General features: G+C 37.8%; 1 protein-coding gene across 10 annotated transcripts in view; it reads left to right on the forward strand.

The window, feature by feature from the left end:
* The window catches only part of CDH19 (cadherin 19), a 168,125-nt gene that overhangs the window by 140,211 nt on the left and 3,740 nt on the right, over positions 1-24,174 (forward strand). For 6 of the 10 annotated variants that reach the window (XM_065585194.1, XM_065585196.1, XM_065585195.1 and 3 more), the window contains 4 exons: positions 2,337-2,473; positions 11,110-11,231; positions 18,162-18,279; positions 20,270-20,521. In XM_065585194.1, the coding sequence (XP_065441266.1) occupies positions 2,337-2,473; positions 11,110-11,231; positions 18,162-18,279; positions 20,270-20,521 (629 nt within the window). Of the gene's footprint in view, positions 1-2,336; positions 2,474-3,030; positions 3,191-3,595; positions 3,832-4,876; positions 5,044-11,109; positions 11,232-18,161; positions 18,280-20,269; positions 20,522-24,174 lie in introns of those variants that run through there. The other 4 variants (XM_065585201.1, XM_065585202.1, XM_065585203.1 and 1 more) reach the window with 4 other exon arrangements.

Here is a 24,174-nt window from a genome sequence, read left to right on the forward strand (position 1 = left end):
AGTATATGGAGCAACAGCAGAACGGTGGTGCCATGTCCACAGCTAAAACCTCAGGTCTGCAGTAGCACAAATGTCACTGTGTTCTGCATAACTGCTGATCCACTGGCTATGCCCCTATCCCTACTCCAGCCTGCTCCCCAAAATCTCCTTTACAGAGGGGCAGAGGGAAATATTGTAGTGCAGGGCTATGTTTTAGACTTGGGTAGGAACAGTGTCCACTCCCATAGCCGGAATCTAGCCAGCTCTGGGTAACATAACTGTACCAGTTCCCTTCTCTTTCAGCCTTCCAGGATTGGTATTTGCCCCATAGTGAAATGTTGTAGTCAACAATTCTACAAACTATGTATTTCACAAAATAGTTTTACTGTATCTTAAGGCAGGACACAGTTGATTCATCTTTAGCTATGATTTATAATTAAAATAGCTTGTAGAGTCAATTGACATAATTGAACACCACTTAATTTAGACAACCTAAGATACAGGACAAACTAGTGTGGTGCAAAATAATCCACTAGTGTGGATTAAATTATCAAGTTCTTAGTATCTGATATACTCTAATATCATCTATGCTTCAATAGACTATAGATTTCCATTTTTTTTTGTCTTTTTAAATACTAGTTTCCTATTATATTGACTTAGCTTGGGGTAAAATTAAGTTAAAAAAGTATAAATATATGTACAGAATTTTTCAAAACACTTTTGGTTTTTTTTGCTTAGAGAATTATAGCATCTGTACCAAAACATGTAAATACTGTGAATATTTATAACATTTGTATAGTATATTTTTTCAAAATAAAATATTTCTCTAGGGGTTGCTGTGATGTACATGTGTGTCTATTGCCCCAATCCAGCAATGTTTAAGCAGTTTGTTGCACCATAGACTTCCTTTAAGATGGAACATTTCATTTCACAGCATGCATCAACTATGATTTTAAAACATATATATGTATGTTTGGGGGAAAGTATATGCATATGCAGCCAATTATTCAACAATAACTCAGCTGTCAGTGTTTTCTTATCATACAAAAACAAAACAAAACCAAACCAGGCCTGATTGCCATTATGGACACCAGTTTGCAAACAGCAATATATGTTATAATAAATACAGTTTATTTAAAACAAACAAATGTCTGAAATCAGAAAAAAAAAAACAGAAACAACAAGAAAAGATTGTGTGGGAAGGAGGGATGAGAGGATACTCTCATAAATGAAATATGTTGGAAGCTGAATTATAAATCCATGAAATAAGAGTTTATAAAGGAGACATTGACAAGCTTCTTGGTAAACTGAAGTGAACAGATGACAATCTATTATAGTAGTTCTCGGATTTAGTATCTTGCTGCTTTTCACTCAGGCTGCATGGTAACTATAAATTAAAAGTTAGAGAGTCGTCCAGTCACTGGCATTTAATAAGGGCTATCAGAGAAGAGTCCTAAGTGCCAATTTGTAATATAAAGCCTTTATCAAGCAAAATGAAAGCTGGAGAAGAAGAGGGAATTGTTAAGTACAGGTATTCTAAACAGGACCAGACTTTCCGAGTATGCGCAAATTTCACTTCCAAGATAGAGCCACCTACTCTGCCTTATGAATAAAGCCACATATTTAGTTTTATCTTATTTTTTTAAAAAATCCAATCATTTAAAAATCTCTGCCATTCTAATTTATATATTTGACTTCACTCTCTGTCTTTTTCATAGTCACTCATATATGGCCAATGATAAGAATTTAACTGTCATTCCACCTGCATTTTGTATGTGTGCATATGAACATGGCATGCAGAGCTTTTCAAATGATGGTTATTGCGGTAGAGCTCCAAGCTGGGCTCATTGCAATCATTTCTCACTTTTGGATTTTGTACCTGGGGTTAGCAGACATCTCATTATAGATAGTCAGATGCCTCTCTTTTTCCCTAATGCTCATTCCTTCAACATCATAACATGTCAGCAACAATAAAATAGATTTACCATTATACCTCTACTTAGTTGCCAGTGTTATTCATTTCACAAGTGGCATTTTTGCTGTTTCTTTTCAACCAAGTCATTCACCTGCTGTGAGACCGACTTAGAAATAAGAATGAATAATGCATTTTAGATTCAGTTCACATTAATATAGATCTGAGGCATATTTAGTTTTATGAAAAGAAGAGCTTTGATCTTGGCAGCAGTGAATTTTAAATGTTTATAAGTGTACATTTTTCATAATTTCTGAGTTCCTGCTGCACACATTTCTATGGATATATCCACAGCTCTGTTTTCTCGACTGACAATAGCTTTATATGTCCTTGTTTCAGATGGAACATTTCAGTATTAGGCAATCTCTTTACTTTTTTGGTGCAGGTATTCTATTGTCCACAGCACGTATTTAAAGAGATTGTTCAGCATCAATGCACACAATGGAACAATCATTATAACTAAGCTTCTGGACCGAGAGACAGCTGCTTGGCACAACATAACTGTTACAGCCACAGAAATGAGTGAGTAAGAATTTAAGGAACACTATGTTTTATATCCTGCATGCACTTAGTGTAATTATCATCTGAACATCCCTTCTTTTAAATGGAGAATACATGCTACTTTCTCATTATATTGCTGTTTCTTGTTACATTAAGGAGCATTATTAAAATGATGAGTTCAGTGGAAGCAGGATGTTTTTGAGCTCCAAGGTCTTGTGCTCTTTCATAAAAGATGACCTTATAAAAAAAGAAGAAAAAAAAGAAATTGTAATGAGATGGAGACTCTTAACACTTTCAAGTTATACTGAAGCATATGAATTGCTCCCCCGGTGCAAGATCTTATGTTAAATTAGACCCTGGTTAATTTCACACCAGATTTTTGACTAGTGTAAAATTAGCCAGGGTCTAATTTAACACCAGTCAGAAACCTGTATTTCAAATTAATGGTTAATGTCAGGCCTAAATCAGCTAGACTTCTCTACAGTGACAATTAAATCTGGGAAGCATCCTTTATATAGATTTCACCTGTCAGTTTTGTCTGAAAGTCAAATGCAAATTGCTTCTGTTTGTGCTTTCAGTTATCCAGCTGCCCTGTCTTTGGGACAACATTATGGAAAATGCTTACTTGCTAATTTGGAACTGGATGTGACAAAATGTGTTTCTTCTTAGTTAAAATTAATCACATCATCCATAGGAAGAGACAAGGTCAACAAAATAGGAGGATATCAATGGATCAACTACTTATTGCCATGTATTTTTAACAACTAGCATGTGTTTTAGACATTGTGTCATATACATTTGTTTTTTATGATGACTATTTAGAAGACTATTTAGACTATTTAGACTATGAGTAAGACAGGGTGGGTGAGGTAATATCTTTTATTGGACGAGCTTCTCATCTCTGATGAAAGAGACAACCTTTAGAAATATGTTAATCCAATATATTCCCCATAAGAAAGCATTCCCCATATATATATATATCAGAATAGTAGATGCAATAGTGAGCTTAATATAGTGAAGTTGGTAGCAATATTTACTGCAATCCTCATTTTATGTTTGTGAATTGATAGTCTTGTTTGACTTCTTGGTTTATCTGTGAGTTTTTAAACACAAATGTATCTTCTTTTTCACTTTGTTGGACAGCTGGTGGGTGATATGGTGGAATGGAAAGCATCTCTGGGATATTTTTGTCATACCTTGAATAGGTCTATGGAAACATTGCAGGATGACTTCAGTCTAGGATTGTGACTTTTCTGTTTAGCTAAACACTAAAAAGGGAGAGAACCAGATGTTACAACTGAATAATTGTCTCCTGAACCAGAAGAAATGCCAAGGCTTTCAATGTCAAGAAATATTAAGATATGTATTGTAAGAGGAGGGAGCCCGTCTCATTTTGCTATATTTATTCTCCAGCTCTTTAATGATAATAAGGTCACCATTTAATAAGATGATATCCAGAGGTGTTTCACATTGGTTTGGATATGCTTGAAGATGATTTGCTTTATCAATCAATAACATTTAACACGTGAAATATAATCATCATGTCTATCCTGTGTACTTAGCAATCTTTGCTTGAAAAACAAAGAAACTATGCGTGAAATTCTGGCTCCATTGATGCCAATGGCAAAACTACCATTGATGACAGTGGAACCCGGATTTCATCCCATATGGACCATGTATGGTTACAGCTCCTTTGCACCAACCAGGTGGCATAAATCCAGCTTCAAATCCCATAAGTGTCCTGGCATCTGCACCATAGTCAGGCCTCCATCAGGTCTGACCTTGAGATTCTCAGAGCCAAAACCAGCTGCTTAATGACGCTTCCTCCATCTTGAGCTGAGTGGAGTTCCAACTCAAGAGCGAATCAAACCCAATATTTTCTGTCTCTTGGTAGGTGTTAATCTGCCTACATAGAGTACACAATCCAAACAGAAATAATAGCACTCTAATAATGTAAACAGAACAAGAAAACTTGAGCCACCAGACTGACTTGAAGGTGATTTGTTCATTCACAAAAGGAAGGTCATTAGGGGCCAAAATGTTTTCTGCCTCCTCTTTCTGTCAATTGAAGTATAAATCTCCATCAAGTACTTCTGATGGTAACAGCTGACTGAAACATGGGACAACTTTGACTCTAATTTGTTATTTCTTTGGATGTCCAAAGGTGTGGTTCACTACCAGCTCTAAGTAGTTACCAATAAGAGATAGCAGAAAGGACCATCTGTCCTGAATAGTTCAGCACACCACACCTTTTATACTGAGCTTCAGAATCTTCTTTTGACTACAGAATTCACAACTCTCTTCAGCTCTTAAGCGTGGAAGCTAAAGGATTTAACTCACCACTCCAGTTTTGTCTGATAAGTGTGATTTTATCGATTAGCCTTTCAGTTTATATACAGTTCTTTTATATTTTTTACCTTTTAGCATTACCATTCAATACTTCCTTCCTGCTCATCTCCACTAGGAAATGAGGTGGGATAACACACAGTCACAACCTCGCTCAGCCTAATCAAGCAAGTGATATGATTTTGTTTCCATTTAAATTTTATTTACAAGTGAGCTTATTGTGGGGGGGAAATACTCACTGCCTGGTTTCTCTCTTTTTGTCTTTTAGGTTTCCAAGGAATTCTTTTCCCTGATGGTGCACTTTAATGCATTTCTCCCAGCAATGTTCATATTTCACTACCTGATTCAACACACAGTATAATTATTTAGGTCAATATTTTCAAAAATGGATGCTTACACATATGCTCCTAAGTTCATAGTTAGGCCCCTAAATGCATAGCCTGATTTTCAAAAAGGCTGAGTAACCAGCAGCTCCCATTGAAGTCAATAGGAGCTGCTGGGTGCTCAGTACTCCTAAAAGCCAAACTACTCAGACCAAGTTTAGGCATCTTCCTATAATTCCAAATACATTTTTTTTCTGTTTAAATCATGCTTCTATCTTTGAAACACTCTCCGCTCCCTCCAGCCCAATACTCAGCATGAAAACCTGGCCCTATAATAGTCAGTGGGAATTTTGCCATTGACTTTCAGTCAGGCCAGGATTCCATCTGTAACATTTTCTTTGTTTTTTTATTTTAATTCATGCTTTTAGCCCAACACTGTTCTGTTTGCTTCCTATTACTTACACACACACACACACACCTCACTCCTCCCAGTCTGATAAAAAATGCCACTGCTAACACATAGAATGACTCCAGTCAGTCATAGCAACAGAGAGGATTCTGGGAAGTTTTACACATATTGCTCTTCTCTTTCACACTATTTCTGGCTCTGGAATGACTCTGGACAATAGTGGACATCCTCTTTCAGCCATGGTGTGGTGCATCTCTGTGCTACTCTGAAGCAAGCCCACTCCCTTTGCTTTCGCTAAATTGTTACAATCCATCACATACTCTTCCCAATGAATCAGCTGTGTCACAACTTTGTTTCACTCTCTTTCTTACAGATTCTGTTAATAGCAATGAATTACTTTGAGATCCTTTTTGGTTTACACAGAGATGACTGAGGTACCTTTACTTGGTTATGTTGAGTATAAATGACTTATTGTTTTCCTGAGAGCCCTCTGTTTCTTCCCAAGTGCATATTCTTCTTGGCATCATGATTAGTCCTAGGGTTTTTTTCTCCTACCTCACTTTGGATTCGCCGTTGAGAGTCCAGAATTTCGTTAGTTCTCTGCACCTATTGGATAGGATTTTATCACTAGGGGCAATCACATTATGATGTTAGCAAACTTTGTTTTGATTTCTGCATGATTTGGCCAGTTTTGTCTCCAATAATTACTGCTACAACCTTATTTTTTTCCTAAAGAACCTTCCTGGACACCAGCCACTCTGTTACTGTGGATCGCCTACTGTCTTGGAATCTAGCTGTCTCTCAGCTTTCTCTTTCTCTCCTGCACACTGTGTTCTGCTTAGTTAATATTCTGCTTATCGTATCATAGGAGCTGAGTAATATACCTATGCTCAGATCCAGATATCCTCATTTTCTTGTGCAAGGGATAAGTGGTGAGACAAGAGGTGTGTCTTTCTGCATAGGTATTGAAGCCTTTCCCTCACCATTCAATGGTCTAGCCAGATACCACCTGGCCAGTGCCTGGGACTGCAGAAGCAACTCTGTGCCCCCTGCTACCTCAGTTAACTTGCCCTGGACAGCTATTACACAGCTGTGACAAATAATTTGATAGTACAATACTTCCTCTCAGGAAAAACCTCTTCTGTTCTCTGAGGAATGTGAGAACCAGCTAGCTAACTAGTTCTGGCTCGCTGCCAAACTGCAAAGTGGGATGGTGCTGGCCAAAAGCTCAGAGAAAAGTTGGGAATCTACCAGTAGAAACAGATAAATGCCTAAAAACACCCAATGGAAGGGTAATTAACTGGGAAAAGAAAACAGGTGTGAATGGTAGTTCATGGCCAGGAGGAGCAATATAAAGTTCCCACACTCACATTTGCAGGCCAATGAGGTGCCCATGCAGTCTATAAATGGGCAAATCAGGCTCTGAGGGCAGGAACTAAAATCCCCCTAGTCCACTCAAGCTCTGCCCATGAAACTGCCGGGAGGGATGGGGGTGGGGAGAGGCTATTCCCTCCCAAACTAGCCAGGAACTCAGAGATGTATTTCCTCTGCCATCCCAACCAAATCGTCTCACCACATACCTGTAGCAAATAGGGTGAGGGCTGCAGTGTCAAAATTGTATTTAAGATACATGATTATTTTTTTCCATGCTTATATTATGTAAAAAAATAGCCCAACCAATTTTATTAATACATTCTGGATCAATTCTTATTAACATTAAGCATGAGAAATTTCATCTCAAAAAGAAATATTTCAAGAAAGATATGAAGGGGTTAATATAAAGAGTTATCATGAACTTTGATGCCTCCTATTAAGGCTTACCATAAATCACCCCAGCTCCATTGGTTTCAATGGGTCTCTGCCTCTACTTACCAGATCAGACCTGATTTATTTACAGTTGTTATTTCTGATACCATTCCCTCTTGCAGAAGACTCAGAAGTAATCAGCTCAGATTCCAATGTTCGTTGTAAGAAACTAGTGAGCTGCACATTTAAAAATAGGTTTTTGTTTGATTGTTTGTTTTTGCTGTTGATCCATTTGACCCATTTTCCTGAGTAGAGGAAGCAGCCCGGTGGGAAGGCTGGTCAGCAGGCAGCTTATGCTAGCACACAACAGTTTGCATTGTCAACTTGTGTGAAGGGTCTTGCCAATATCAATCATGCTGTATAGACAGACCAGGTTGTGCCATTCGTCAACAAGAATGTACTACAATGGTTCTATTAACTGGAAAATATTATGCTTAAGCTCCTAATCCAATAAAGCACCCGACTTTAAGCATTTTAGTATTCCTGTTGACTTCAGTGGGACTATTTATGTGCTCAAGTGCTTTGCTGTATTGGGGCCAAACTAGGTATGTTTATTAGGGTGCCTGTGACATGTACGTTTTTGAGTACATCTCTTTCTCTCAGTAGAGGTTTGATCCAGTAATGTGAAGAGTGCTTCCAAAAGTTGTTGATCACCCTCAACTGCCCCGCTCTTATTGACTATAGGAGACATTCTGTGAATCTTTTAATAAATGAGCAAGAATATGTCTAGGTCTGATTTGCATACAGATTGTGTACCAGTATAACTATTTTGATTAGGGTGTGATTTTTTTTTGCTGGAATAGTTATACCAGTACCCTGTGACCCAGGAACTTATTTGTGCCAACTGGGTGAGGGAATGGGAGGCAGATCTATGGAGTTTTACAGGGATCCCCTGGTCAAATATATGCACCATAATTCACAAAAGTATGGCATGTGAGATTTCTACTGAGAGCCAGTAGCTCACTTGGCATCATAATTATCTCAAAACGAATGTACAGATAATAGCTAAGAAGTTGGGTATCTATACTGGAAATTATGTTCTCAATGCCTTGGAGTTTAGGTAAACATGGTGACATGCCTCATACCAGTTCCTTCTAGGCAGAGGATAATAGACGCTGTCAAGGTTCCTTCCCCACTCTGAACTTTAGGGTACAGATGTGGGGGACCTGCATGAGAAGCTCTAAGCTCAATTAACAGCTTAGATCTGGTCTGGCTGCCACCACTCCCATGCACTAATTCCCTTCCCTGGGTAGCCTTGAGAGACTTCACCAATTTCCTGGTGAACACAGATCCAAACCCCTTGGATCTTAAAACAAGGATAAATTAACCATCCCTGCTCCTTTCTCCCACCAACTCCTGGTGGATCCAGATCCAACCCTTGGATCTAAAACAAGGAAAAATCAATCAGGTTATTAAAAAGACTTTTAATTAAAGAAAAGAAAGGTAAAAGAAAACCCTCTGGGAGAGATTAGCATACCAGCTACTCTCACAGACAACAGATTCCAACACAGAGGATGTTCCCCTGGGCAAAAACTTACACAAAAAATACCCAAATACCCAGTTTGGCTATTCCTCTAATTGCACAAGACAGATTACAAAGAAATAAACATAAACCTATTTATTTATTTCACTAATACTCACTACTTAATAAGAGGCTAAATTCTGGAGCTTTCCCACTCCGGTCCAAAGTGAAAACTCAACAGACAAAGGGAACTTCCCTCCTTCCCTTTTAACCATCTTGTCCTCTCATTGGTTCCTCTGGTCAAGTGTCAGCTAGGCTAGGTGAACTTCTTAACCCTTTACAGGTAAAAGAGGCATTAACCCTTAACTATCTGTTTATGACAGACACTATCTCACTGGCTGGAAATTGTGTATTGTCTGCTTCACACTATAGCTCTATTTACATACTGAGCTAAAATTTGAAGCAAGAGATTGTGAATTATATGAGAGAGGATATTTACAGGAAGAAATAAAGCAGCAGAAGGGAATATTGTTTATGAGTAAAGACAGTGGATTATTGGAGTGTTTCGGGGGAGCAGAGGCACCCCCTGGCATCTTTCACTGAGGAGGCAAACTGGCAGTGTGACTTATCTCATGAATGGAAGATCAACCCTGGTTGAAAATCACTGCAAGGTCTTTGGGGTGAGCATTGATCTGTAAAACATGAAAGTGGGAAATTAAATAAATCTAAGTTCCAGAATGTGAGTTATGATTTTATTTTATATGTAATCATCATTTGTTTCCAATATTTCTACTTGCTATCATTTGAATCTTTATTTTTTGTTAAATAAACTTTTGCTTGTTTTCACTATGAACATATCTAAGTGCTGTGTGTTAAGGAGAGCTTAAGAGGAAAATCTAAGAGGAAAATTGTAAGCTGCTACTTTGGAAATAGCAAATCTGTGAAGTCTGTTTCTAATGGACCAATGTTTGGACATTCTAGGAAGATGTTCAGAGGGGTTGTAGCAAGCCTATCACTAACCTACTTGGGGACAGTAGAGCCTGCTTTGGCTAAGAGGGGAGTGCTTGTGTTTCCTGTGGCCGATGGAGTCAGGGAGGTGACACATGGCAGGCACAGACAAGGCTTCCTCATGCTAATGGCAAGTGGTAGCGAGGTGTCTCACAACCCTGGTTACCCCCTGGGAAGCATCACAACCCACTAGTGTGGACAAAGTTATACCAATAAAAGATGCCCTATACAAGTGTAGTTAAATCTCCTTTCCATACCAGAAAAAAGTATAAGAACAGTTACACCAGTATAACTGTATCCACACTATGGGGGTTGTATCAATATAGTTAAAATGGTACAACATATGCATGTAGACAAGACCTAAAAGTTCATCCTTTTATATGTATGCATATTTTGAACAAAGCTGAATTGGGAGACAAAGGTGCTAGTTTGGGAAAGTTTGGAAATATTCAGGTTTCTGCACCCATGTGTGTGCTTGGAGGCTTCTGGATATGTTGTTACCCACGGGCCTCATTTCTCTAGCATACAGTTTCTCAACCTGTGGGCATGAACCAGAGGATGGTGCTTTCATCCTGATTGGTTTATGGCTAGAGCTGGCTGGATATGTTTGAAACAGTGGGAATTTTGGGGAAATTTGTTTTTGCCCAAACTTATGAAATGTCAAATAAGACCAGCTCTAATGGCATCCATGGCTCCAGTACTCTATGGTGTTCTGCATGGGCAAAGCCCTGTTACATTATATGGAGCTCTCTGCTGGTACAACTGTTGGCGTGCATTGACCAGCTTGTAGGATCAGGTCCCATAGTTTCCTTTAAAAAAAAAAACAATTCATAATACAATGGATGAATTAATAAATCCAACATTTAAATAGAAAGCATTGTGGATGATTAAAAAGAGCTTCGGAGTTAATTGCCTTTTTTAAAAACATGGTGGTTTGTGGGAGGGTGTTTTTTAGACAATGAATTAACGGAATATAAAATAATAATAATTAAAAGAGATTCTGCTTTACAATTTTGGCTGCTTCTCCAAATGACTTATGATATCAGAAATTCTTCTTGGTTGCAGCTACAATCTTATAATCAGAAGTGTTACCTTGCTAAAATAATTTTACAGCACAATGGATTGGAATACCCCAACCAATGTAATATTTTGGGCAGTATCTGTGGGCATCAGTAAGGATTTCCTTCTCAGCTGAAGATTTTCATCACTTAACAGAAAATTTTAATAGCCTTGTTTCTTGAAAATATGCAATGGGTTAGACTGTAACTATTGATTCTTAATGTCCTTTCCTCTTTTTATTTAGGAAATCCAGAACAAGTTTCTGAAGTAATTGTGTATGTTCAAGTTCTTGATGTTAATGACCATGCTCCAGAATTTCCAAAACACTATGAGATTTATGTGTGTGAAAATGCAAGATCTGGACAGGTAAGAGGCTGAAAATTTGTTGTGTAATCACAGTGATCTAAGACATTTGGCATAGGGTATTGCTATTTGCTTTAACCAGTTTGTTTCTATATTACAAATGCAGGGTAATAGTATAGAATATAATATTTCTTTACAATAAGAGCAATATCCCTGGCAACTAAACAAGGAAATAATCTTAGATAGGTAGAGAAGGAAACTGCTAAAAAAACACCACAATTTTAATACAGTTTAATGTCACAGAGACAAAATCCTGTTGGGACTGAGATTCGCAGCAATTGTATATAGCATTTTGAGAGGATTATTCATGGTCTTTTGGAATACAATTAGGTCTAAATCTTTAATTATGAAACCTGATCAAAAGCCCATTGAAGTAAATTGAAGTCCTTCAGGTCCTGTTAGCATATTTTAATGGTTTAACTAAAAATGCAATGATATAATTGTAGTAAATAATATAATGTACAAACAAAGATTTATATGATCAATAATTTTTTCGCTTGTTCACAATTCAAAATGACATTTGTTTCCTTTTCTAAAGTTACTACTGTTGCATAATAATGTTGTGTGCTGATGAATTGCTGTTGTGTTTTGCCCCAAAGATTACTTCTTTTCAGGAGTAGGTGAAGAAATCTCTGAATTTACATATAATTTCTACAGTGATCTGGAATCCTCTAGGAAGAAAGGCAATAATACATATTAATGAGTGAAATCTCACCACACCTATCTGAAGTAGGAAAATATTATTTGCCATATTTTACAGATGGGAAAACTAAAGAACAGATTTGTTAAGTCACTTGCTCAACACCAAACACTCTTGGAAGGAATAATAAGAAATTGTTACTGAAATGCATAATTATCACAGTCAATTATGATGATGTTTTACTTAGCTTATCGGTATAAAAAAGAGATTGTTATGGCTGATGTGCAATATAAATTTTATCTTCCTTGACTTTTAACAGACTGTTTTTGTAGGCTTTCCAGATAGATAGATAGATAGATAGATAGATAGATAGATAGATAGATAGATAGATAGACAGACCACTGAAATCAGTGGAAAAGTTTCCACTGATTTCAGTCGAGTTTGATCAGTCAGTCAAATACAACCCCTCTTTTTGGCCATCTTTCTGCAACTAACTCTATGATGGCCCAGGGTTGTCCACACATTGTCAATTGTAGATCAGGACTTCTGGGGCCGTCATGATAAGCTGGAGTGCTTGAGGTATCTTCCCCCCTAATTATGTCTGAAAAAGGTGTTGAGGGGTATTTTCAGTGAGGGGCTCCTACCTCTGGAAATTGCTTCTTTCCTTAGCCTGGCAGAGCTGGAGTTTGTTTACTTTCATGGGGCACTGCAAAGTTTATCTATATTCTCAGGTTTTTCAAGATGGGGAGGAATTATTGAAGGGGAAAAGTTCCTTATGCTGTGGGATTTAGGGGATTTTATTTTTGACGCCAGTCCAGTTTGTAAGTGAAAACAAAAAGCAAACATATACCAATACATTATTTGTGAATGATTAAAGATCATAAAGTGGTCATATTTTAGAAAACGAAGGAACTATAACAATAAATAAAATAAAAATGCCCTTTTGCGTAGCCAAACTCAAAGACAGTGGGATGATACTATAGCTTATATCTAAGAACAATGCTAACCTTGAATTACATTTTCTTTTCTTTTTGCCAAGCCACCCCCCCACACACGATTATTAAAAAGTTCTCAGTCTCTTTTTAGCAAATTACTTTTGCTCTCATTTTTCCTTTGTTATGTTTTGTTTCCTTGTGAGAGTTACCGATATCTTTGGTTTAGCCCCTGGAAGTGGTTCAAATAAAAGAATTGCAGTTGGGTCCTTGGGACTATCATCTGAAAAGATAGCTTGACAATAAAAATGAATATAAAAGAAGATGGATATTTTTGGCTATGGTCCAAATCCATCCATCAGGTTTATCAGACATTTTGAATGGATTTTTCATTATCCATTTTATGTTATAGTTCTGCACCTTCCTATAATCCACACATCAACTGCATAGTAGCTAGGAAGGCGGCTTCCTTTTGCACATCGAGAAACCACTTTCACTGCACTGCCAGTATTAAATCCATTACTTTCAAAATAACTTGAGCATGAAAGGTGCTATATAAAATAGAATACTATCCTATTATAGCTATTTCTATCATCAGATCTAATAGAACAATATTAGTAAACCATGTAGCTATTGGATTCTCTTTGGATTCACATTGGATCTCTTTGACCTTACAATTATATATATATGAATCATAGGCTCATCCGTTTTAGGAACTTGTTGACCACAGTGTGATGGTTTTTTTTTATTGCTTTTATTACAATAGTTACAAACTCAGTTGAATTCTATACCAAAATCTATAGAAATGGCCAGTAAGCAAAATGGACCAAATACATTCCTGGTGTAAGACCACAGATGTCATACCAAGAATGAATTTGGCCCAGCAAGTCTTATTTACTGGGCATTAATGAATTGACTCTAGCTCAAACTGCAGCTTGAGAGCTTTAAATGTACTACATCAAATGACTTTCTGGGATAGCGTAAGTGAGTTGAGCATCCAGAATGTGTCCAGTTATATGTGACTCCTAGTCTTTCTTCATATCAAGCAAGAAGCAGATTTCAGCTGAAGACAAGCTGCACTGAGTTCACCTACATTTTGAATTAGTGCTGTCTTCTCTAATGTATATTTGTTTTGCATGAATTCCTACAATTTTATGATTGCATATGAACTGACTTTGATGTTGCAGTTTATTTTGTAATTTTACTTATTAGATCCAAAAGCAGAGACTATGTAATCTGCACTTTGAATTAGAGATCAGAAAAAAATCCATACATTTACCCAACTACTTAGCATATAATAAAATAGCCAGCAGTTACAGTGCAAGTGAAGAGAATTTATGTGATATTAGCTCCCTATAACATGAATTGTTGCACACACACACACACACACACACACAACCCCCTCACAAATATATACCAACTTGTATATAGAACTGGATGTACATGATTCAGGTTGAAAATGAGCAGTTTGCAAAAATAGACATAACAAACTATGTTTTAAAAGAATTTTTGAAATCAGGAGAAAGAAATTAATGAGTAAGACCACATTTATTATTTTACCTTGGTATGTCTATTGATCATGTACAAGTAGCACATAAAGAGCAGTGATAAGAAAACAGGGAGGAAGAGAAACGGGGATACCCCCATAGAGAATAAAAGAAAATGGAAGTAGTGTGTAGGGATTTAAATTTCCGCTTGCCCTAACTGCATCTGCTGATGCATGGGAATCCCGCTTCTGGTACACCTCTACTCTGATATAACGCTGTCCTCAGGAGTCAAATAACCTTACAGCATTATAGGTGAAACTGCGTTATATTGAACTTGCTTTGATCTGCCGGAGCGCACAACCTCCCTCTCCTCCCCCCCCGGAGTGCTGTTTTACTGCGTTATATCCGAATTCATGTTATATCAGGTCACGTTATATCAGGGTAGAGGTGTATTTTGAGAGGGTGTGTACTATGGCACAAGTTGCCGTATTGTAATTATGGTTAGCTAAAGCGTGAGCTTTTCCTGACCACATAGTTGAGGCTGATCCGGTAGAGTGTGCTCATAGAAGAGTTGTCCAAAAGTGGAAAGAATTTCAATGAATTTTAAGGATGCAACTTGTGAATAATTTCAAACAATGAATTCAGTGGATAACTGGTTGTGAACATTTAGCAAACTTCCGGCATGCCCATGGTTTACCCAAACTGACAGCTTCATCTACCTCCGACAAATTTGGCAAAAAGAGCTGAACTTTTGTGTAAAGAATCAGTGGGCTTGGCCACTCCAAGGAAAACCCCAAACCACATCTCTAGTGGAAGAAATAATGGATACATCTCAGTTTAATAACAAATGCACATTTTCAAATTGGCTCCTAGATTATTAGAGCTTCCAGCTTAATGAGCCTCAACGTAACACATTTCATGGCAATTAAATTTAAATCCAATCAGCTGACACAACCTTATAAAAGCAATAACTAACCTCCTTATCTTTTTTTCTTACATCAAGCACATAGGCTTTGTAGAGCTTGATTCACAAGCAGTTAGTGCAAAACTGTGACGCTGCCTTTACTGAGGTGCCAGCCTGACCCAGGTTAGATGCAAACAAGTCTAGGGAGATGGGAAAAAGATATCTTTTTTTTCTTTCTGGATCATTTTTACTTCACACTTAGAAAAATCAGAGCTGTCTGTTGCACTCATAATCATTTATAGACTTATATGGTTTATGCTGATTCCTAGTAGAAATGACCCAATAAGAAATAAAGATTAAGACATTTCCCTACCTATATGTTGACAGTATTCCTTCAGTAGGATGAAACTCACGAGGTACAGGCATATGCTTAGAATAGTCATAAAGAGGCAGGTTTCCCATTTTCCACACCTTTTTTCCCTCTCCTTTTTTTAAAATAGCACAGACATAAACAAGGACAAAGTCAGCCTGTTATTATTCCAGACTGAAAATGAACTTGTCAAAGAAGTATTAATTTTGATTAGTTATAACTGATACTGTGTGGGAAAAAATAATATATATACAGATGCACACATTTATTTATGTATTATTTATTTATCTAGTTATCTATACATGAATGAATAGTGAAATAGCAAACCAGCTCCATTGATTTGAAACTGCAGATATTTTGAGAATTCCAAACATGATGGATTTGTAATGTTTTGGTTCCTGATTAGATGGCTATTTTACTAATCAGCACAATGCAATTGCAATTTGAGAGTATCACAATCAAATATATAATTAATAGTTTGTGTGATGTTGTCAATCTTCAATGAGCTCCACGTGACCAGACTGCATGGACTCACCGCTGCATCAGTATCTTGGTTATCTATAAAGTTAGCCAATCATGGGACTGAAAGAATGCCGTATGACATGATAACTAACTAATAAAGCACAAGTTGATAATTATGAGGTATCAATTTTACAATCAAATAGTCAAACATTGAGGCTCAACTTTCATTTTTCTTGAAACTCACATTAGTAAAGTTCAAAAATCAATGGAAAATGACCATGAAACTGCCATGAACACAACCGAATTGTAATTTGCTTTTAAATTTAAGCAAATATTGCGAAATACACACTGCCATACAGTTTTGTCAGCTATAGGCATTATCATCAAACCTGCTGAAAAACCCACTTTAGTTTGTTGAGTACATGATAGAATAGCACGGGAAGCTGGACCATGGCTTATGTGCATAAGCAAAGGGCTTCATTCTCTAGTTCTGTCAATATTGCACTGTCTGTGACAATTACATTCACTTTTCAAAAGATAATCTTGCATCTATTCTCATAGTAGTGTTGAGGGAGCAGCTTTCCCTGCTATGATTGGGGCTAGTTCTCACTCCCCCCTTTCTGCATATTTGAATCACCCAGGATACTCTCTAGTTCTGAGAAAAGAGGAAACATATGTAGCGGACACCCTTTTGTCTGATGTTGGAGACATCCCATGCATTAGCAATCAGTGCTCTAGCACTGCCACAATAAGGCTACATAGGACTTCTCTTTCTCCATGGGATCTTTACACAGATGGAAGATGGCTTCCTCACATGAACAAGAGGGAGTACCAAGAATATGGGGCACGCACAACAGCAGCATATCCTGTTGCTTTCACAATTGCCTCATTGTACATTCCTTAAGTATCGTGGCAGAAAAGGCAGATATCATGATACTCCCATGATTATTATCTTGCCTAAAAGGAAATGGTATTTATGTTTACTTAGAACTTTGAGTGGAAAATATTTGTTTGGGGGGAGATTTTCAAAGACAAATGGCAGTTAGGTGCCATTGGCTAAGTGCCATTTGTGACTTTGAAAATCTCCACTGTAGCACCCAAACCAGTGAGGGTCTCTCAGCTTCGCTGTGTTCAATGGGAGTTGAGTGTACTCAGAGTCCTGGAGGCTCAAATCCATATACAACATGAAGACATAATGACTGATAACATAGAGTCACGTTATTCAAAATGGACATGACATTTTCCAAAGTATCAAAGATTCAGGTCTGGATTTTTGGTTTGGGTCCTTATCCAATTAAAACATACTTTTAAGAAACCCGTCTCTGCTAATGAAAGAAACAAATTGGCTTTTGTAGAGATCTGTGAAGATCTTCATCGAATGTTGTACTTGATGATGCATGATTCACTGAACTGATAATAGTGATAAATATTTGCTCTTTGCAAGCAGAAATATTGCTCATTATATTAACTTAATCTTGGTTGTTTATTCATGAAGATGGCAGATATTATTTTAAGGGCTAAGATATTAATTTTGACTTTGTTCTCTTGCAAATGACAATCTGCTTTGACACATTTGTAAATAAGGCCTATTTTGTTTTCTTGAAAACCAAAACAAAAACTTCCATAATCAGTCTATCATAATTTCCAGAATCAACAATTCAACACATGGATTTGTCACCATCACTTACTGCCACTATAATACATCAATTGAATGATGCTGCTGTGTTTGTGGGCTGGAAGGAAATAGCTTTTGCACTGGAGGGCTGGTTCAAATGGAGAATGATATATTTTTCACCTTGCGGGAAAAAGGAAAGGGCAAAATATTTTATATATGATTCTTGTTTGCGTATGAAAACTTTATTTACCCTTTGCATTTTGATTCTGGAAGCTATTTACATTATCCTAGGTCTTTAATGCTTATCTCCCTCAAATCAACATAAAATCAAATGGCATAATGGCAGGACACTAAAAATACATTAGAAAACCAATAACCCCAACAAGATTGCAATTATATACATTTATTTGCTACAGAATTTGTAGCCTCAGCAATTCATTATAATGTCTGACATGTATTGTGTTAAAAGAAAGTAAATAGTGTTTATTCTTAAACAGTCATGTATGTCAATGTTTGTTTGCAGCTAATCCAGACCATCAGTGCAGTGGATAAAGATGATTCAGTAGAAGGCCATCATTTTTACTTCACTCTGGCTCGGGAGGCCATAAACAACTCAAATTTTACTGTCAGAGATAATCAAGGTAGTGTCATTCATGTAGCTTTTTAAAAATCCCTTCATGAAAGATTCATGCTTTAATAGTGCTCACATCACCAGTTTTGTATACTTGTCCACCCATATAGAGAAATGTTTGGTGTTAAGTTTGAAATAGGGCAAAAGAGTTATCATGAGCAAACTTTAATAATAATAATAATAATTCAATAACCTCATGTAGAATAGTTCTTTTAGAATCCAAATAACTTTAATCAACAAAAGATAGTATTACAGAAGAGAGAAAAATACTTAGCACAAAATCAAGAAAAATAGATTTATATTGCTTAATAGATAGTTAAATATAGCATGTGTTATGGGACATAACTTTAACTCCTAAATTGTCACATGTTGGTGTTAAGGGGAAAAAAAAGAATGTTTTGCAAATAAAATAGAGAAATGCTGTTAATAAGGGTCCTCTCCTTTACTCAGTTCAGCAAAAATAGAATTATAAACAGAAGCACAATTCACAATTATGTAACTTTGCATCCTGATACATTTAGAACTGTATGCATTGATTACTGATGGCATGATATGAATGACTTCTCTGCATATCCTAATGCTGGACCATTTTGGTATTGATCCAGATACTTCAAAAGAATGGTCTAGGGGGTCACCAATCGAAACTAATCTGAAGGGAAAACTTAAGTTTAACAGCTGGTGATATTATAGGAAAGATGACCAGTTAAAGTCAGTCTTCTGAGACTTAGAAGAAGAGCTTTTTCAAACTCAACTGAAATACACATTACTTACATTGGCTTTGCTAATTATTTTAATGGTCTGGCTAGGTGAATAAATCAATGGAACTAACTTTTGGAAAGTTCACGCTATAGGAAACTAGTTTTTTTAATGTCTCCAAAAGGAAAGGCAACGTTTTAATACGTATTTAAATTCCTGGTTTTCATTTACCTCTGACCCACTGCCAGGAGGTGAAATGCTATATAGGGTTGCCAACTTTCTAATCATACAGAACCAAACACCCCTGCCCCCCTGCCACCTGCCCCATATCTTTTTCCAACAAGATACATAGTTAAAGTGTTTCTAAGATGAAATGTTCCCTGGCCAAAGTAGCAGGAGCACACTTGGCTCCTGTTTTGAGGTTGTGGATGCTCACAACCAAGTTTGTCTGTCTCCCCCTGCACACACACATCTATCAGAAAGCCATCCTTTGAATGTTGAAACTTTTGATTAGCCAGTTATACAATATGCTCTACAAACAGCTGGACAGGATGGCAGCTGGTTGCATGGGTCCATTTCAAAGAATCAGTTAATCAGTTTGAATATGGGCTAGGTGTTTTTTTCCCCTTTCGGGTTTGAACATTAAAACAAAGTCCTTTGGTCGAAATCTGCCATCACTTCTGGAGTACTTTCACTGAAGTAAATGGAGTTACTCTGGATCTACTGATGTAACACAGAGCCAAATTTGCCCTCCCCCGGTTAGGTTACCAACAAACACAGATATGCGGACAAACAAAACTGAATGTTTGGGGGGGGGGGGTAGGGGAGCGGGTGGGGTTGTTCATTTGTTTTGCGTACTTAATTGAAAAGCTGGTTTTACAAAACTGAAACTGGGGGTTGTTTTGATGAACCATATCAATATTCCAAAGTTCAGAAGGTTTGGATAAATGGCTCTGTATTAGGCCCATGTTTATATTAATTTACTAAAAAAATATGCGGTATAAACAGTCATGACTTGTCCCTGGAAGCTGATATGCATGGTGTATTGTAACTGATGCTTTTTTAATCTATCAAAACTGAAATGCCTCATTCCGCTCAGAACATCCTGCATTTTACCTGGTTTTGCTGATTTAACACCCATTTAAATCAGTATATTCCTCCCCACACTTCTCTTTCCTCTCCAATGACATACACCCTTTCAGAATGTCATTGATTGCAAATAAGGATAAGTTATTAGCCAGATTTTTTATGTATTTATTTTTGTTAAAGTGACAAATATCTGATACAGATGCTTCATCTTCTAGATAACACGGCTGGAATTCTTACAGCAAAAAATGGCTTCAGTCGACAAGAGCAGTTTGCTTTCTTCCTGCCAGTCTTAATTGTGGACAATGGAACCCCCTCACTTACCAGCACAAACACCCTAACTGTCAGCATCTGTGATTGTGATACTGAAGCTAGTGCCCAGTCTTGTCGATTTGGAGCTTTCATGTTTTCCATGGGTCTCAGCATAGAAGCATTAGTTGCAGTTTTGGCCTGCATACTAGTAATATTAGGTAAGAAAAAAAAAATTTGTGTGTCCTACTGCCCTCTTCTATTATATGCTAGACTTGATCATTTGAATAGAGATTCCTCGGATTGTCTGAGCTATTTATGTATTTATTGTGTTTCACTGATTACAAATCAAATCGGTTCGGTTTACAAGTAAAAAAAAATGTCTTTGTAACTGCCAGCCCTGAAAATCTGGCCAAAGTGTAGGTGTGTTCCTGTATGCACATCTATCATCAGCTGTCATAAAGATGTGGAAGGCTAAAATTTTGTCTTAGCACACGTAAAACTAAAGCAGAATTTAGCCTTACCGTTGAAATTTAGCTGACAGTTCTACTGATGATGCATGAGAAGGAATAGAATCCAATTCTCTCCATCATAACTATGTGGTTCTCTAGAGCTAAGATAATTTGTTACTGTTTCTTTTTATTTATTTTTGTCATAAAGGAGGCAGCTATGACTCTGAATACAGAGTTGATCTGTTGAATAATAAAGTGATATATTTACATAGTCACTTCTTCAAATACAACCACTCTTATGCTACTCTTTTCCCTTCCCCCCCTCCCACCCCCGCCACCTCCCCGTGTCGATACAAATTTAGGAAGCACAGTGCTAGGCTTGTTGTCACACATGCAGTCTTTGCACCTAAAATGTTTCCTCCATTTAGATAGATTCTACTAGTTTGAGATATATTCCCTATAAATATAGGGATAGAGTATGAGTTAACCCCTTATGCCTGCACAGGGATGAAGGTTCAAGCAAGAAGCTTCTCCTTTGGCATTGCTGTGAAAGGACTGCTCACAGTAATGGGCTGTGCACTCCTTGCACTCTGAGTGCAGAAACTGTTTGCTTCTGCTCTCTTCTCAGCCCATCCCCATTCAGAGTAGAGCTAAAACACAAGGGGAAGCAATCTGGTCCATCCAAACTTTCAGTGTGAGTTTGAGCAAGACTCAAATCCAGACCTTCAGGATTGTAATCAAGTGCCTTAACTCACAGGTTGCCAAATTGTGATGCCATCTGCCCCCAAACATGTCTGAACTTGCTCCAAAAACACTGCATCAGGAAGTCCCCATTTTGATCTACAAAATGGAGGCCTTCACACAGCATAACCTCATGCATACAGTGCATGCAGGGTCATGCTGTGCAGAGGTTGCCATTTTGTAGATCAGAATGGCAGCCTTGCAGCATGACCTAGCATATATGATGTGTGTGAGGTCACATGGTGTGGAGACCACCATTTTGTAGAGCAAAACAGTGGCCTCTTGGTGCAGCATTTGTGGAGCAGGTTCAGACACGTTGGCTGTGTGGAGATTGCTGTGCGGACACCAATTTGGCCATTTGCACCATGCAGCTGTGCAAGTATCCATTTGAGGGACTTGAATGCAGAAAATCCTTATCTGTGGGTAGCAGCCTCATCAAGAGAGCCTCCTCTCTGCATGAGCTAGTAGGAACCTGTGCTAGTCTTTTCTGAGATGGGAATCTGCACTAAGACGAAGTCCATATTTTTTTTTCATGCCACCCTGAGTACCCTTGTCATTTGAGGATAAAGAATCATTTTGCTGTCCTAGTATCACCACGCAGGGCCTTCCTAAATCCTGGCCTCATTTGCTGAAAAGTGAATTCCTCTTTCAGATTTGTGGTAAGAGGCACAGAAGACTCATTTTTTACCCAGTGTATCTGCTTCAGCCTCCAGCAGTGAATCTAATGGTGTAGTTATGAACAAAAAACAAGAGTGCAAGAAACATGCTTGAAAATATGATGAGGCTTTCTTTGATTATGACTTCACCAGTGATTTCATCAAGAAAGATGAAAGGCCAAAATACCTGCTATGACACGGTGTCACCTAGTGAAAGCATGAAGCCTAATAAACTTAAACTCTTCACAAGGAACACATAGAAAAACCTTTCACAAGGAACACACAGAAAAATATTTTTCCAATATCAGAAAGAAGAACTTTCACATCAACAATTGCAATTCAAGAGAGCCATGTCCATCTGTGACCATGCTCAAAAGGCATCATTTGTGGTGAGTTACCACACTGCACAGGCCAAGCAGCTTCATACAATTGGAGACATTTTGTTTTTCCCAGTTGCAATTGATGCGATGAACATAATGTTTGGGGCAACTGAAGCAAACAAGCTCAAAGCCACTCTCCAACAACACAGTGAAGTAAAGGATCAAAGTGACAGCAGCAGATCAATAAAACACACTGATGGAGTATCTGAAAAACACAGATTCTTTTGCTCTTCAAGTTGATGTGAACACTGAGGGTTGTGATGCACACTTCTTGGCTTTTGTGAAATACACATGAGATGGTGCAGTTTTTGAAGACATTCTGTTCTTCCTCTTCCCGGACACAAGATGGTGCAAGATGGTTCAATGTGCTACCCAGCTACATTCAAAACAAAAATTTATGGTGTGATTGCTTGGTGGGCTTTTGCACACATGGAGCTCTGTCTATGGCAAGCCACAAAGCAGGTGTGCATGCCTTGGGTAGAGACATTAGCTCCATTTGCTGTGTGAACTCACTGCATGATTCAAAGAGAAAAACTAGCATCTAAAGCTCTGAGTCCAGAGCTATGTGAAGTTTTGCAGAAGGTCTCATCTATTGTGAACTACATCAAGACTCAGCCTCTTCATGTGTGTCTCTTTGCAAACCTGTGTGAAGACATGGAATATGATCCTGATGTGTTGTTCTTTGACAGTGAAGCTTGTTGGCTCTTGAGAGGAAAAGTACTGGGATGATTTTTTTAACTGAGAGACAAGCTGCGTGCCTATGTACTGGATTGCAAAAAAGCCTGAGTTCATTGATTTTTCTGGGTGACCAAAGGAAGATATGCCTTCTTGCCTATGTCACAGACATATTTTGGAAACTGAATGAATTGAATTCATGTCTGCAAGGAAAGAATACCACATACTTCAACTGAGTGATCACAACACAGGAGTCACAAAGAAAATTGTTTTCTGGAAGAATAATTTGCTGAAGACAAACTATGAATCCTTCCTGAAGCTTTGCAAGTTACTGGCTGACACACAGGTAATGGCTGAGTATTTCAGATGACAGAAGGACCAGTTTGTATCCTTTTTCCCTGACTTGGACATGACAAAGTATGATTAGGTATGAAGCCCCTTTCAGTGCAAGGCTGATGCCATTGGTTTGCCAGCAGCTGAAATCAAACAGCTCCGAAATTCTCTGTGATCGATTCCTGCAAGGAACATATACTCAATGTTCTTTCCCAGAGTTCTGTGTCACTGTCATGAGATAAAAGGGAAGGTCCTCTCATGGAACGTTAACTGGTTAAAAGATAGGAAACAAAGGGTAGGAATAAATGGTCAGGTTTCAGAATGGAGAGAGGTAAATAGTCCCCTACGGGTCTGTACTGGATCCAGTCCTATTCAACATATTCATAAATGATCTGGGGAAAGGGGTAAATAGTGAGGTGGAAAAAATTGCAGATGATACAAAACTACTCAAGATAGTTAAGTCCCAGGCAGGCTGCAAAGAGCTACGAAAGTATCTCTCAAAACTGGGTGACTGGCAACAAAATGGCAGATGAAATTCAATGTTGATAAATACAAAATAATGCACATTGGAAAACATAATCCCAACTATACAGAAAAAATGATGGGGCCTAAAGAGAAACAGATCTTGGAGGCATTG

This window comes from Chrysemys picta, chromosome 2, assembly GCF_011386835.1.
Source record: "Chrysemys picta bellii isolate R12L10 chromosome 2, ASM1138683v2, whole genome shotgun sequence".
Classification (NCBI taxonomy): domain Eukaryota; kingdom Metazoa; phylum Chordata; order Testudines; family Emydidae; genus Chrysemys; species Chrysemys picta.